The sequence below is a fragment of the Poromitra crassiceps genome (assembly GCF_964638095.1).
Source record: "Poromitra crassiceps genome assembly, chromosome: 1".
Taxonomy (NCBI): domain Eukaryota; kingdom Metazoa; phylum Chordata; class Actinopteri; order Beryciformes; family Melamphaidae; genus Poromitra; species Poromitra crassiceps.
Genome location: NC_139623.1, coordinates 14606561 through 14620677, shown reverse-complemented (window position 1 = coordinate 14620677; position 14117 = coordinate 14606561). Strand labels below are relative to the sequence as shown.

The window sequence follows — 14117 nt, the reverse complement described above, 5'->3', positions numbered from 1 at the left end:
GCTGACCTTTATAACTTCCCTCCATATGTAGCTTCTTTCTTCTTCACTCTGTCCCACCATCACTCCATACACCTCACTATATGGCTAGGTACTTTTAGGCTGATCACTCCATACACCTCACTATATGGCTAGGTACTTTTAGGCTGATCACTCCATACACCTCACTATATGGCTAGGTACTTTTAGGCTGATCACTCCATACACCTCACTATATGGCTAGGTACTTTTAGGTTGATCACTCCATACACCTCACTATATGGCTAGGTACTTTTAGGTTGATCACTCCATACACCTCACTATATGGCTAGGTACTTTTAGGCTGAATGGTGAAACATAAATTGTTGCCAGTTGTAAGTCAAAGCCACATGTGAGATGTCACAAGCACTTTTATTAAAACAAGATAAATAAAATGCAAAGACAGTTTTATTTAAAATATACAGCTGCTAGGGATGGGCGATATGGACAAAATCAAATATGATATTTTTGACCAAATACCGATCAATCATACTAGAAATATCGCACACTCTGCTCGCTCATTTCTAGCGCCCCTCGCTGTTCACATGCTAGCCTCGCACGCGCAGCTCGCAGGCTATGCTTGTTCACTAGTGCTCCGCGCCGCTGAACCCCCGGCTGCCTTATTATTAGTTAAATATCAATATTACCTCAGTATTGTAGGGATGACTATTATTGGTGGTTTCACAAAATATTTACATAATGAGATTTTCGATAAATAATAATCAGCAATGTGGATATGATGACTAAAGCCTCAAACGCAGACAGTGGGAGCGAAACCTGTTCTGCCCCGATAGCGCACTGCAAGCATCAGATCTGAAATGCAGACACCACAGAATGACAGAACCATCAGTATTTTGGGGGGAAAGATATGTAGGCAGGCACAATGACCAATGATTTTTTTTTGTTATACCGTAGTTTTGCACCGCTGTCAGTCAGAGGCTGTAATTAATCGTCCTACCTGTCCATCATGCAGTGCTGCGGGAAGATGAAAAAATAAAGCAATCCAGTCTGTCCAAACTTTCTACCGATCTAATCTGAGTATGAGATGCAGGGAAATATATTTTAGTAGCCAATGTGTTTAGAAGAGCATTCTCACTCACTTTGATTAGTCTTGCTATAGTGTAGTGTAGCGTTATATTTTACATGTGGAGTACATGACGGCAGGGATGAAAGTCGCTGCATGGAGAGAGGAGGGGGGAGCTCAGAGCACTTTGGTCCCTGCTGGAACCTCATTTGACGCTCAAAATCAAAACAGATTCGGAGTACGGGCGCCAAGGCAGTTTGATGCGTGTCAGGATGCTCTTGGTGCGTGTTCGGCCGTTTAAAACAATGGGTGGACGTCAAAACGCGAGCTTCAGACACTCCCTGTGCCTTTGGGGCGTAAGTGGGTACAGGCAAATAGAACAGCTAGAACAGTCTGGTAAGTTCAAATTCAAAATCACTTTACTGTAATGCAGCCTTTAAAACCAGGAAAACACTTATGCCATATCATGATATTATGATATTCAAAATCTGAGACGATATCTAGTCTCATATCGCGATATTGATATAATATTGATATATTGCCCAGGCCCCCTCCTCCACTCTTTCTCACCAACAGTCATCTCCATTTCTTTTTCCTTTCTTTCGCCTTTCACTCTGCGCGCTCCCCCCTCTCCCCTGGCCCTCTCCCTCCCCCCTTGCACCCTCCCCTCTCCCTCTCCCTCCCCCCTCGCACTCTCCCCTCTCCCCTTGCCCTCCCCTCTCCCTCCCCCCTCGCACTCTCCCATCACCCTCTCCCTCCCCCCTCGCACTCTCCCCTCTACCTCCCCACTCTCCCCTCTCCCTCAACCCTCGCACTCTCCCATCACCCTCTCCCTCCCCCCTCGCCCTCTCCCTCCCCACTCTCCCCTCGCCCTCTCCCATCACACTCCCCCCTCGCCCTCTCCACTCTCCCCTCTCCCTCCCACTACACTGTGTGCAGATTTTCTAAAAACAGTACTTTCTTTCACCACTACTTAACTGCGTCACTTCCCTTCCTCCGCTCCCCTTATACATCTACCCCCAACAGACACACGCACGCGCGTACGCACACACACTTCCCCTCTGCCCTTTTAGCTTCCTCTGTCCCTCTCTTGGTTCCCCACTTGCTTCTACGCAACAGTGTAAACACACACACACACACCTCAGCCTATCACATTTGCGATGGGCCAGAGGCGCACACTGTTATGACAAACACACCTAATGAATATAATAGGCTGTGTCATACTCACTCTGGCTCACTGCCTCAACCACACACACACACACACACACACACACACACACGCGCGCGCGCCTGGACAAAGTCCCACATTCATCAGCACTTTACAACCTTTTTCTTTTAAAACATCGATATGACTTGAAGAAGTGTAAAAAACAGAATATGGCCTGACAGCAGTGGTCTCCTGCAGCAGAAACAAAGCCTGTTAATGCACTGGCTAATGCTGGGTAAATATGTAAGCCAATGACTCAGGCTCAGCCATCACAGGACTGCTATTAGTGCTGCTGGCACACACAGAGCAGGGCTTCTGCCAACTGCTAAATCTGTTTGAACATGGGGACAATCACACACAGTGGAGCAGACAGAGAGACAGAGAGGGACAATCACACACAGTGGAGCAGACAGAGAGACAGAGAGGGACAATAACACACAGTGGAGCAGACAGAGAGACAGAGAGGGGGATGAAAAAGAACAAGACAGAGAGAGGCGCTGCCAAATTGTCTAAAGAGGGAAAGAAATGAAAGACCCAAGAGTGCCAACCTGGCCCCAAATTCAAGTGTCGACTTCCACTCCGAAAGTGCCCGTCTCTGCACGAGTGTGTGTGTGTGTATGTATGTGTGTGTATGTGTGTTAGTGTGTATGTGTGCTTGTGTGTGTGTGTCTGTCATGTATACTTTGTGTGCACTTTGTACAGTAATTGGTTGGATCCATTCTTATCATCTCCTTCTATGCCCACAGACGCGCGTCAAGGGGTCTGCTGGTATAAATAACCCCTATCACTAACTGACTCCTCACTGCTAGCTGTGTATAACCCCTATCACTAACTGACTCCTCACTGCTAGCTGTGTATAACCCCTATCACTAACTGACTCCTCACTGCTAGCTGTGTATAACCCCTATCACTAACTGACTCCTCACTGCTAGCTGTGTATAACCCCTATCACTAACTGACTCCTCACTGCTAGCTGTGTATAACCCCTATCACTAACTGACTCCTCACTGCTAGCTGTGTATAACCCCTATCACTAACTGACTCCTCACTGCTAGCTGTGTATAACCCCTATCACTAACTGACTCCTCACTGCTAGCTGTGTATAACCCCTATCACTAACTGACTCCTCACTGCTAGCTGTGTATAACCCCTATCACTAACTGACTCCTCACTGCTAGCTGTGTATAACCCCTATCACTAACTGACTCCTCACTGCTAGCTGTGTATTTTTGTCCCCAACCATCAAATTGGGGGATGACGATGGATCAGTCTGCGTCTGTTTTTTCATTCGTCTGTTGATCGTGCGATGGACAGACTAATGAAACTTTTCTAATGAGAATTTTCTTTTTATAATTTTTTGTGGACTTTCTCCCATTTTCTCCCCAATTGTACCTGGACAATTCTCCCTGCCATCCCGGTCATTGCTCCACCCCCTCTGCCAATCTGGGGAGAGCCGTAGACTAGCACATGCTTCCTCCAATACATGTGCAGTCACTAGCCGATTATTTTCACCCGACAGCGAGGAATTTCCATGACAGGACGTAGCGCGTGGGAGGATCACGCTATTCCCCCCCCAGTTCCTCTCTCCACTGAACAGGTGCCCCGACCAACCAGAGGAGGCATGACCAGGACTCATACCCCACCGACTTCCCACCCGCAGAGTAGACACGGTCAATTGTGTCTGTAGGAACGTCTGACCAAACCAGAATTACTGCTGCCAGGAATGAACCTGGGTCTCCATGGTGGTAGACGAGTGCTTTGACCTCTACACCAGTGGTTCCCAAATGGTGTGCCTTGAGATTTCTTCAGCATTTTCAAGGTAATGGTCCGATAATTGACAATAATCTTTTGGACCACTTGTAGTGGATCCCTTGCACAGTATTTGTTGTTGTTGTTGTTGTTGTTGTTGTTGTTGTTGTTGTTGTTGTTGTTGTTGTTGTTGTTGTTGTTGTTGTAAGCACACAAGCATTTTACATGACTGGTAGCACCACTTTGTAGCATTGTAATGTTGAATGTATTTATATATGTACTTTTTTTCTTTTCTTTTTTTCCTGTTCTTGTTTTTTTTTTTTATGTTCTGAAAACGTAAAATAAAATATTGGGGGGGAAAAAAAGTAATGGCCCGAGGGAAGGTGCTACAACTGCAGGTCAAAGGTGACATATTTTCTGCTGACTGACCCTGAGGGGGATTGCCTCATTTGTGGGGGGCAACAGGTTTACTATTGCCTGGGGAAAGAAGGAGGGCTGAGTTTTTCATCCTGTTGTTTAATTTCTGTGGTTGTCTTTGGAAATAGGAATATAATGAGACAAAACAACTGATCACAAAAAACTCTCTGTCTAGCTAGAACACGCTATATATACTATTCACTCGCAATATCACGCTCACAAATCTCACTTTTAATTGAGTGAACTGAAGCATGGCATTCCCGTCTGAGTGGAACCTGAGTTACTGAACAGCCCACCTTGGTTTCTCACCTGTGTGTTCAGGGTGAGTTGGCCCATCTGACACGGCCGGCCTGTCTCTGGCTGCTTCACTTGGCAGCACGTACAGCCACTAGCCAGCGATAATGCTCGCACTGTGCTGCACAGAGATCACGTATAGAGCAGATCACCACCCCAATCATCACTGCAGGGCCCCGCGGGCAGACATGACATTACATCAATACGCACCGTGAAGGTGGAAGCACATGCTGCCACGCACACCAGCACGTTCACACTCACCAGAAAACACACACACCTATGGGGTCTGGCACAGATTAATGTTCACAGATATGCACAATCACTCACGAGTATAGGTACGCAGATGCACACACACACGCACTTACACACCTACACCCACACCCACACCCACACACACACACACACACACACACACACACACACACACACACACACACACACACACACACACACACACACACACACACACACACACACACACACACACACACACACGTGGAAAGGTGCATAACAGATTTTCTGGTTGTGACCCAGAATACACACACAGTTAAAAGCCTTGGAGCAGTGGAGGCACTGGCAGGCAGTTTCCATCTGAGTGGCCATAGACAAGCAGCTAGTGTGGGAGCTGGGGAATGATGGACCTATCAAATACTCACTCCTGACCTTCATCTCCTCCGTTTACAGCTACCTAACCACTCACTTCAACACATGGCATGCAGCATAGATACCAAGCAAGATGGCAGCCTATAAACAGATGCAGGCTGAATAAAGCAGAGGTGACCCGGGCATATGCAGGCTGAGGTAAGGCAGTGAAATAGTGAGATGGCTAAAGGGATGGCTACCGGGTTCTCACACCCACTTTGGCATCAAATTCAAATACTTTCCAATGACTTTCAAGGTCTTACTTGTTGACATTCAAGGACTCAAAATGCCTTGTTTTGAGGTAAGACATGACAGAATGGTCAGGTCAAGAATTCCTGCTGAAATCATTTAAAAACTGCTGCAATTTCAACACAAATATCCATCATACTGTTAGAAAAAGGTGCAGCGTGGTATCTTTGTACTTTGTACCTCTTGTACCAAAAAAATACATCTCAGTGCCTTTTCCTCCCCTGAGTTTAGGGTTTTCCTCAGGAAGTGTTGACTCGAGGACGAAGTCATCTACAAAGCTGAGGTTTATTTATGAATTTGGGAGCTATACAAAAACAAAAAAAAGTACTTTGCTTTCAAGGCCCTCCAATCATGTTCAAAATCTTTTAAGGCCTTATTTTATTTTTCCTCAAATCCTCAAACTTTCAAGGATTTTCAAGGCCCTGTGGGAACCATGTGGTTACAAGGCAAACACATGCAATAAACTGAGGGGAAGAATCCCGCTGCAGTCAATCCCTCTTGAGGTTGTCTGGGTAAGGTGCACATTTTGAGCTGTTCCTTGATGTAGGCCCTGTGTCTTTCTTACCTGAGAGAAGCACCTGCGGTACTCCGTCTCTGTCCCTGAGCACTTGTAGTTCTGCCAGGTTCCTCGCTCTCCTTCCCCCTCCAGCACATGGTGTGGGATCTGTGGGTGCTGCAGGGGGTAGATGTTGGGCTGGTGAGGCCCAGGTACAGGGGGCGCAGCCTGGGGGCTGAAGCCAGGGTGTGGCTCCCTCTCTCTGTGCAGGGGCGCAGCCTGGGGGCTGAAGCCAGGGTGTGGCTCCCTCTCTCTGTGCAGGGGCGCAGCCTGGGGGCTGAAGCCAGGGTGTGGCTCCCTCTCTCTGTGCGGGGGCGCAGGCTGGGGGCTGAAGCCAGGGTGTGGCTCCCTCTCTCTGTGCGGGGGCGCAGCCTGGGGGCTGAAGCCAGGGTGTGGCTCCCTCTCTCTGTGCAGGGACGTAACCTGGGGGCTGAAGCCAGGGTGTGGCTCCCTCTCTCTGTGCAGGGACGTAACCTGGGGGCTGAAGCCAGGGTGTGGCTCCCTCTCTCTGTGCAGGGACGTAACCTGGGGGCTGAAGCCAGCGTGTGGCTCCCTCTCTCTGTGCAGGGACGTAACCTGGGGGCTGAAGCCAGCGTGTGGCTCCCTCTCTCTGTGCAGGGCATTGGGGCGGTGGAGAGGGGAGGAGAAAGGCGGGGCGATGATGGGGGAGTCAAAGTGCCTGCGGTTGGAGGAGGAGGAGCGAGAGGGGTGAGAGGCTGGGATTGGCTTTCTCTCCCTGCCTTGCTGTGTGCCGGTGTGCGGCGGTCTGTCCTCGTGTCGGTGCGGGTTGCCAGGTGCGGTGCTTGCTGTGGGCAGCTCCTCGGCAGCGGGTGAGTCGGTGCTCTCCTGCTCTGCTGTCCTCTCTTCTTCCTCTCTCCTCCCTACCTCCCTGTCCTCCTCCTCGGCCCCCCTCTCCTGTTCCTCTCTCTCATGGCTGCCTGCGTTGTTGTCGTCATTGACGGTTGCCAGTTCCGGTCCCGGGGCCGGTGTGGCGTCGGTACCGGTACCGTTAGCGGTGTGGCGAACCTGCCGGTTGGGAGGACGGTGTAACGGCAGAGAAAATGGAACCCTGCCGTACCCAAACTGGCCAGGACGGATGGCGGAAGACCTGAGAAAGAGTTGGAGACAGACAGAGGGAAAGCAGAGAGGAAGACGGGAGACGGACAAGAGTAACAGATGTTAAGATAAAACATGGCTCATGTTGTCTCTAACAGCAGACTGGTGAGGGGGGGGGGCTGGCTGTATGTATGACATAAAGCAGAAGACTGATCTAATAAGCCAGCAGATACAAGAGGCAGAGGCCACACCACTCCAACTGCAACACTTCTCATCACTCAGAACATCATAACAATGTCTCAGCAAGGACTAAACCATGTCAAGACTCAAACTAATGACACCTGACTGCATCCTAACCATATACTGTACTTAGCAGCAGTGATCCGCCAGCTCCTGGTTTTATTTTATTTTGGTGACATCTTTGGTAATAAGCACTCATTGCTGTTTGTTTTGCAATTGACTTTGCAGAGATCACATGGCAATCAAGCGGCGTCACCAGTACTGTCTTTTTCCTTGGATCTTCTACTGATGGAATGTCACTTTCTTCTTTGTCCGTGCGGACATGGTGGCTCTTGCATCTCATGCTAACTAAACGTTACTGAGTTGATTTCAAACTAAGCACTCTTACTGCTTACTGTTAAAAGCACCGGTTCCTCTGTGCCAGAGGAAATCCCTGGTCATAGGGAGTGCATCTATTTAACAATGTATGCCAAAACATTCACAAAAATAAAGTTTCTTTGGATTTTTACATCATATTTCAACCATGTTGTCTTCATTCACTATGAAATCTACAGTGTGGTTACATTAGCATGTACTACCCAAGTTCAACCAATAATATCATGACATCCGACAGCTGTCAATCAATCTCCAACTGCCATTCTCCAGCAATTGTCCGTGTGGCGCTGACACAGAGCTAACGTTAACTAGCTGATTTTTCTGCGGGGGGCAAAGGCTCAAGCATGTACGGTCTCACTCCCAGTACGAGATAGTCGTCCTCTCCCTCACCTTCCTCCGCCCCCGGCAGCTTGAGGGGTCTGAGCCTGTCTGCTCCGGTAACGGGGGGTGATGAAGGGGGGAGTAACCTTAGTCCTCCACAAATAAATGAAGGCTAACGTCAGCGAGGCTAGCATTCAACTTATTGCTGTCCAATCAAACTTCCCAAATGTTATGCATCTAGCTGCCTGTTGTCCAATCAAATTACTCCCAGTCTCTCATCCCGCCTTCACAGAGAAATACATCACGATAAGGAAGTTAATACCCTGGAAATGCAATTTCAGCTCAACTTTAAATGCCAAAACCAACCTCTAAACATCAGTGTATTTATTATGCTTTCTAATTGTCTCACTCACCTCCTCTGAGGCACACCCTCCCGATTGGTGGAGACCGACCTTCTGCTCCCGCCCCCTCCATTCCTCGCTGCACCTGGATTGGTTGGTCTCCTGGCGATGCGTGCCGGCTGGTTGTAGCCGCCATGTGAAGGAGCATGGTAAGGTGAGCGATAAACAGACACATGGTCCTGATTGGCCGGGTTGAATTCTGGCTGGTAGAATGGAGGCGATGGATTTGCCGGCCCTGGTACAGGCCCTCCCCCTCCTCCAACAGGGGTATTCCGATACAGAGGCAATCCTGGGTTGTGATTGGTGGACACCGAAGGAGAGTAATAGGGGGGGTGTTGCCCAGGGTAACGAGAAGGATAGTAAGGGTGAACGGAGAGTACGGGACCTCCGATCCCCCCGGGAACATAACCTCCCCAGTTAGGAGGGGAGTGGGAGAGGAGAGGAGTCCGGGGCGGCGGAGGGGGTAAACACTTCCTGCTTCTCTGTGACACGCCCACTCCACAGGTCTGAGAGCATTCTGACCACTCCCCCCAGTCAGACCACACCCCCTCCACAGCCTCTGCCTCAAACACCTGTCTGGACCTCCGGCCTGCCACCTGCAACACATGCAAACACACACAAAGAGACATACACAAACAGGATAACACATCTATTACAGCTTTAACAGCAGCTCAAGACATTAGCCACAGCTGGCTTCATTCAGTTCTAGCATTTCACAGGAGGAGCCCTGGCTGTGATTTTCGATTTTGTATTGTGTTTTCTGAAAAATTACACATCAATTTGAGATCTAAACAAAAATCTTGAGTCAGTAAAAAACAACAAGTACTGCTGGTTAAATAGTGCTTAAACTAGAGATGGTCCATTACTGTCAAATCAAGATGATTTATAAAACTTACAACATAAATGGTAAATCTGATGTAACATTGGAAAAGGGCGAAAAGTGTGAAAAATGCAAGCCCTGGCAGTATTTCCAACGATGTTGCGATTGCAAAATCAAATTCCTGGAAGGAGTGATTCATTCAGTGAATCGGAGTTTGTCCCCTGATGAGCAGCACAGCAGTCTCGTGCTTTTCCTTCCTGAGACGCCAAATTATGAATCCTGAATTCTTCCTGTTTCACTCAGGAGAGAGACTCAGTTACCTGCCAGCAGCTTAGGAGCAAATGGATAAATTCATTGGATTTTGTGTCAAATAAATCCAACGCTTAAATGACAAGATCGTGGCTTATATGGCTGGCTTTCCGTGTGTGTGTGTGTGTGTGTGTGTGTGTGTGTGTGTGTGTGTGTGTGTGTGTGTGTGCGCGTGTGTGTGTGTGTGTGTGTGTGTGTGTGTGTGTGTGTGTGTGTGTGTGTGTGCGTGCGCGTGGGATGTGCGTGCCCATGTATATGGGTGCCAGGTCAAGCTTTGATGCCTTCCTCTGTGGCTGTAGATAAATGTTTCTCCTCTCATTTCATAACTTGAGCATTGGCCTGGTTGGCAGAACAGCAAACATGGGAGCTGAACAAAAGTTTCCATTCAGAAAGAACCAAAACAGAAATCTGCGCTCCACTTCTCTCTTGGTGTGTGTGTGTGTGTGTGTGTGTGTGTGTGTGTGTTGAGTGGTGCGTAAATGTATGTGTGCATATGTACAAGGGTGTGGGAATAAACAGTGTACAAGCATGTGTGTGGTTGTACAAACTATTTGTAGAGTGGAGAGCGAACAGGTGTAAGCAACGTAGAATACACATATTTGTGTTTTCATGTGTGTGTACTGCGTACTACAGTACTTTTTTATCTGGATTTTTCTCCCATTTTCTCCCCAATTGTACTTGGCCAGTTCCCCCTGCTGTCCCGGTCATTGCTACACCCACTCTGCCGAACCTGGGGAGAGCCGGAGAGTAGCACATGCTTCCTCCAATACATGTGCAGTCGGCGACTAGCCAATCACTTCTTTTCACCTGACAGCGAGGCGTTTCACCGGCAGGATCACGCTATTCCCCTCAGTTCCCCTCCCCCCAGAAAAGGCGTCCCAACCGACCAGAGGAGGCACTAGTGCAGCGACCAGGACTCATACCCCACCGGCTTCCCACCCACAGACACAGCCAATCGTGTCTGTAGGAACGTCTGACCAATCCCAAAGTACCACTACAGGGAATTAAACCCGCGGGTTGGCGAGTGCTTTTTACCTGTACACTACCTAGACGCCCCATACTTGTGTTTGTGTGTGTGTGTGTGTGTGTGTGTGTGTGTGTGTACACAGTAGTTTTGTAAGTGCTGTGTCCAGTTCACCATCACGTCAAACAAGTTCCTGCCAATGTCTGAGGCGAATGTAGGGGGGGGGGGGGGGGGGGTGAGGGGTGGACAGGGCTAATGACTGTGTGTGTGTGTGTGTGTGTGTGTGTGTGTGTGTGTGTGTGTGTGTGTGTGTTGAGGGGGCTCCTGTAATGGGTGACATCAAACACACAGCTGCCACATAACTGGGACCATTAATGAGGGGCAAGCAGTGACCCTGCAGCAGCCGGCGCTGACCTCTGACCTATGGAGCTACTGGTGAAACTCCTGCCACACTGTACTGGCAGGCCCGAGCCGTGCAGCACTCTGCACGGCTCAGTTCTGAACTCACGACTCACCCTCTTCTTGCCGGCCTTGGTCACGGAGGATGTGACCACCACAAAGCCCCACAGCACATAGAGCCTGGAAGAGGACAAGAGGACAGGGAGTGAGCGGAGTGACAGACACTGATTCAAAACATCGGCCGCTTGAATAAGCTCTTTTGAAAAGCTTACCCTATGACTGTTCCATGACCTAAACGTGAAATTACTATAGCCTATGCTCTGCGGACTCGCACAGACGTTCATTCTTCTCTGTCCGCTGGTTGTCAAGTTTCTCAACCCTTTTCCCCGCTGCGTAAATTGTATTTAAAAACAGTGTTTAACCTGTTGAGTGAACACTCCATCAAATGTTCCAGTGACCTAACTGTATTTTGCCAAGCCATTATGCCCCCTTCTTTTCCCATGCCGCGTGTGGGCTTGAGGGGCTGAGCAACAGCTTCTTTTTCCCCTTTCAAGGTTCACAGGCAAATATCTCAATCAATCTGGGGAAGCCTGCGAGGCGCTAACAAACTAATGGGCTCAAACATCAGCCCGTGTTTTCCCTGCGCATGCCTCTCTCTGGGGCCGTGCACACCCTGAGGATGTGGGTTTAACACATACGCCAACCGCACTTTCACTCACAACTTCCAAAATCATCTTGTACTGTTAGGTACTTTTTATTTGACTTGTTTGAGGTTTGATGTTGAAGGGACGTGGGTTATGGCTCGGGATGGTGTTGAATGTCTCCTTTAATTATGGGTTACATTACAGCACTTACATTTGGCATGAAACAACCTTGGAGCAAATAGTCAGGTTGAGTAAGTTTTCACTGCAAAAACGATCCATCTGAACAAGTCCTGTTCACAATTTTGTTTTTCCTAAAACAGGTGAAACATAAATACCAGTGGAGTGAACTAATTACATGGGTTTCCAAAGCAAATCAACTCGTTTCAAAGATTTTCTTTCTGCCTTGGCTACTTGAAGATGCACTTGTTTCTACAAAACAAGTCAAATGCTGCATTGGTAAAGGGGAATATTATCTCAACCACACCACTTGTGCTATCCCCACTTATTGTTTTAAGAAAAATAAGCTCGTAAGCCATAAGCTATTATATGAAATGACTTGTTAAGATGGACATTCTGCAGTGTTCACCACTAGTCTTACTCCACAAACCATCACCGCAATCACCAGTCCAACCACATGTAGTCAGTGTAATTGGTCCCCTCTCCCCAGTGTGGTGCACCGCCGTGGTCTCTGGAAGCCTCCCCACACCAGACTACACAATTACCCCAAAAGCACAGACAAAGGTCCCGCACAGCCCAGCACAACAGAGGCGCTCAGGCCGAAATAACGACCCCCTACCCGCGCCCACGTTTCCCTGGCCGCTACAGTGGCACATTGTAGAATAAACGGAGAGCCGCGGGGATAGGGCAGAGAGCCACGCAACTGGGAGAAAATGGCAAAAATTCGCCCTGAGAGCAAACCCAAACTCAAGCGCCTTCGGGTGAATTCCGATCATATACCTTAACGGCGCCCAGTGCGCAACGAGCAGACGTCGTGCGTAAAAGCCGAAGCTTCGCCGCAAAAACAAAACAAAAACAAAAACAAAACAAAAAAACATTTTGCCTCCGCGGCTCCGCCGCACCTAATATTATCAATATTGTGTCGATCCGCAGAGGATGCAAAGCCCATGTGTGTGTGTGTGTGTGTGTGTGTGTGTGTGTGTGTGTGTGTGTGTGTGTGTGTGTGTGTGTACTGTGTGAGGTGAAAGTCATTTAGAAGTAGCAGGTTGCAGTGGGTCAGAGCAGGGTTTTTACCTGAATAGTAAGCCGAGCCGCATGCTCCTCCTGGAGTCGCGCAGACCTCTCACTCCGCTATTGATCACTGATATATTGTTTATTACAGTCCAGTTCAGTTAGTGGTCCGTTCCTCTCCGTGCACTCCTAAAAGCCAATGTGATGAAGTCCTTTTTCTCTCTCCCGTTCTTTCTTTCACACTCTCTCTCTCTCTGTCCCCCTTCGTCCTGTCACAGTCACTCCCCGTGATTTTGGAGGGTGGGCCGGGTTCCGTCGATTTTTTTCTTTCGCTCGTTCTCGTTCACTCGACAACTTTGTCCTTATTATAAACTAGTGTGACGCCTGGTAGCCAGGGGGCCAGGAGGGGAGAGAGACAGAGACACAGAATGGACAGATTACACAACTCTCTCTCTCTCTCTCACACACACACACACACACACACACACACACACACACACACACACACACACACACACACACACACACACACACACACACACACACACACACACACACACACACACACACACACACACACACACACACGCACGCACGCGTACGCACACACGTCACACACACACACACACACACACACACACACACACACACACACACACACACACACACACACACACACACACACACACACACACACACACACACACACACACACACACACACACACACTATCGGCTATAATAACTCTCAGAGCCGCTCTCTTAGTTGCACAATCCAACATAAGACTGGTCTATTGTACTGGGCCACACTGATCAGTGGTAATGATCTGCTTATTGTTGAAAACAGGCCTGAGTTGGCAGCATCTGACTGCCGCAGGTTGACATGTGGTGCTGGAAGTGCAAAAACTCGTAGAAAGGCATTAGGATTATTGTTGTTAAATATAAAGTTTGAGGGCAAACATTAATTGTACAACAAAGTCGTGGACAGAATGTATTCAGACCAAGTGACTCAGATATGGACTAGTTCTGCCAATATTTCATTTCAGCATGATCGTTTATTTTGTATCAGTGGATAAAATACAGCTGTTTCATTACTGATAGTGTCTCCATGATGAATAAGCAATGGTTTCTTGTGGAATGTAAAAATAACAAATGTGTACTGTTTTCCCATAACTGTTTAATCCCAGTTTAGCACTAGAAACCAAACATACACTACCAATTATGGGGTGACAGTAAGTGGACCCGAGA

At 48.4% G+C, this 14117-nt stretch overlaps 1 protein-coding gene across 3 annotated transcripts in view; it reads right to left on the bottom strand.

Annotated features, from left to right (window-relative positions):
* adamtsl4 (ADAMTS-like 4) overlaps positions 1-13046 on the bottom strand; it is a 62211-nt gene extending 49165 nt beyond the window's left edge. For 2 of the 3 annotated variants that reach the window (XM_083641783.1, XM_083641784.1), the window contains exons 1-4: positions 12934-13046; positions 11155-11218; positions 8559-9142; positions 6163-7261 (exon numbers count right to left, since the gene is read on the bottom strand). In XM_083641783.1, coding sequence (XP_083497909.1) covers positions 6163-7261; positions 8559-9142; positions 11155-11218; positions 12934-12956 — 1770 coding nt within the window. In that variant the 5' untranslated portion in view covers positions 12957-13046. The remainder of the gene's footprint in view (positions 1-6162; positions 7262-8558; positions 9143-11154; positions 11219-12933) is intronic. The other variant, XM_083641785.1, reaches the window with a different exon arrangement.
* Positions 13047-14117: the final 1071 nt, after the last annotated feature.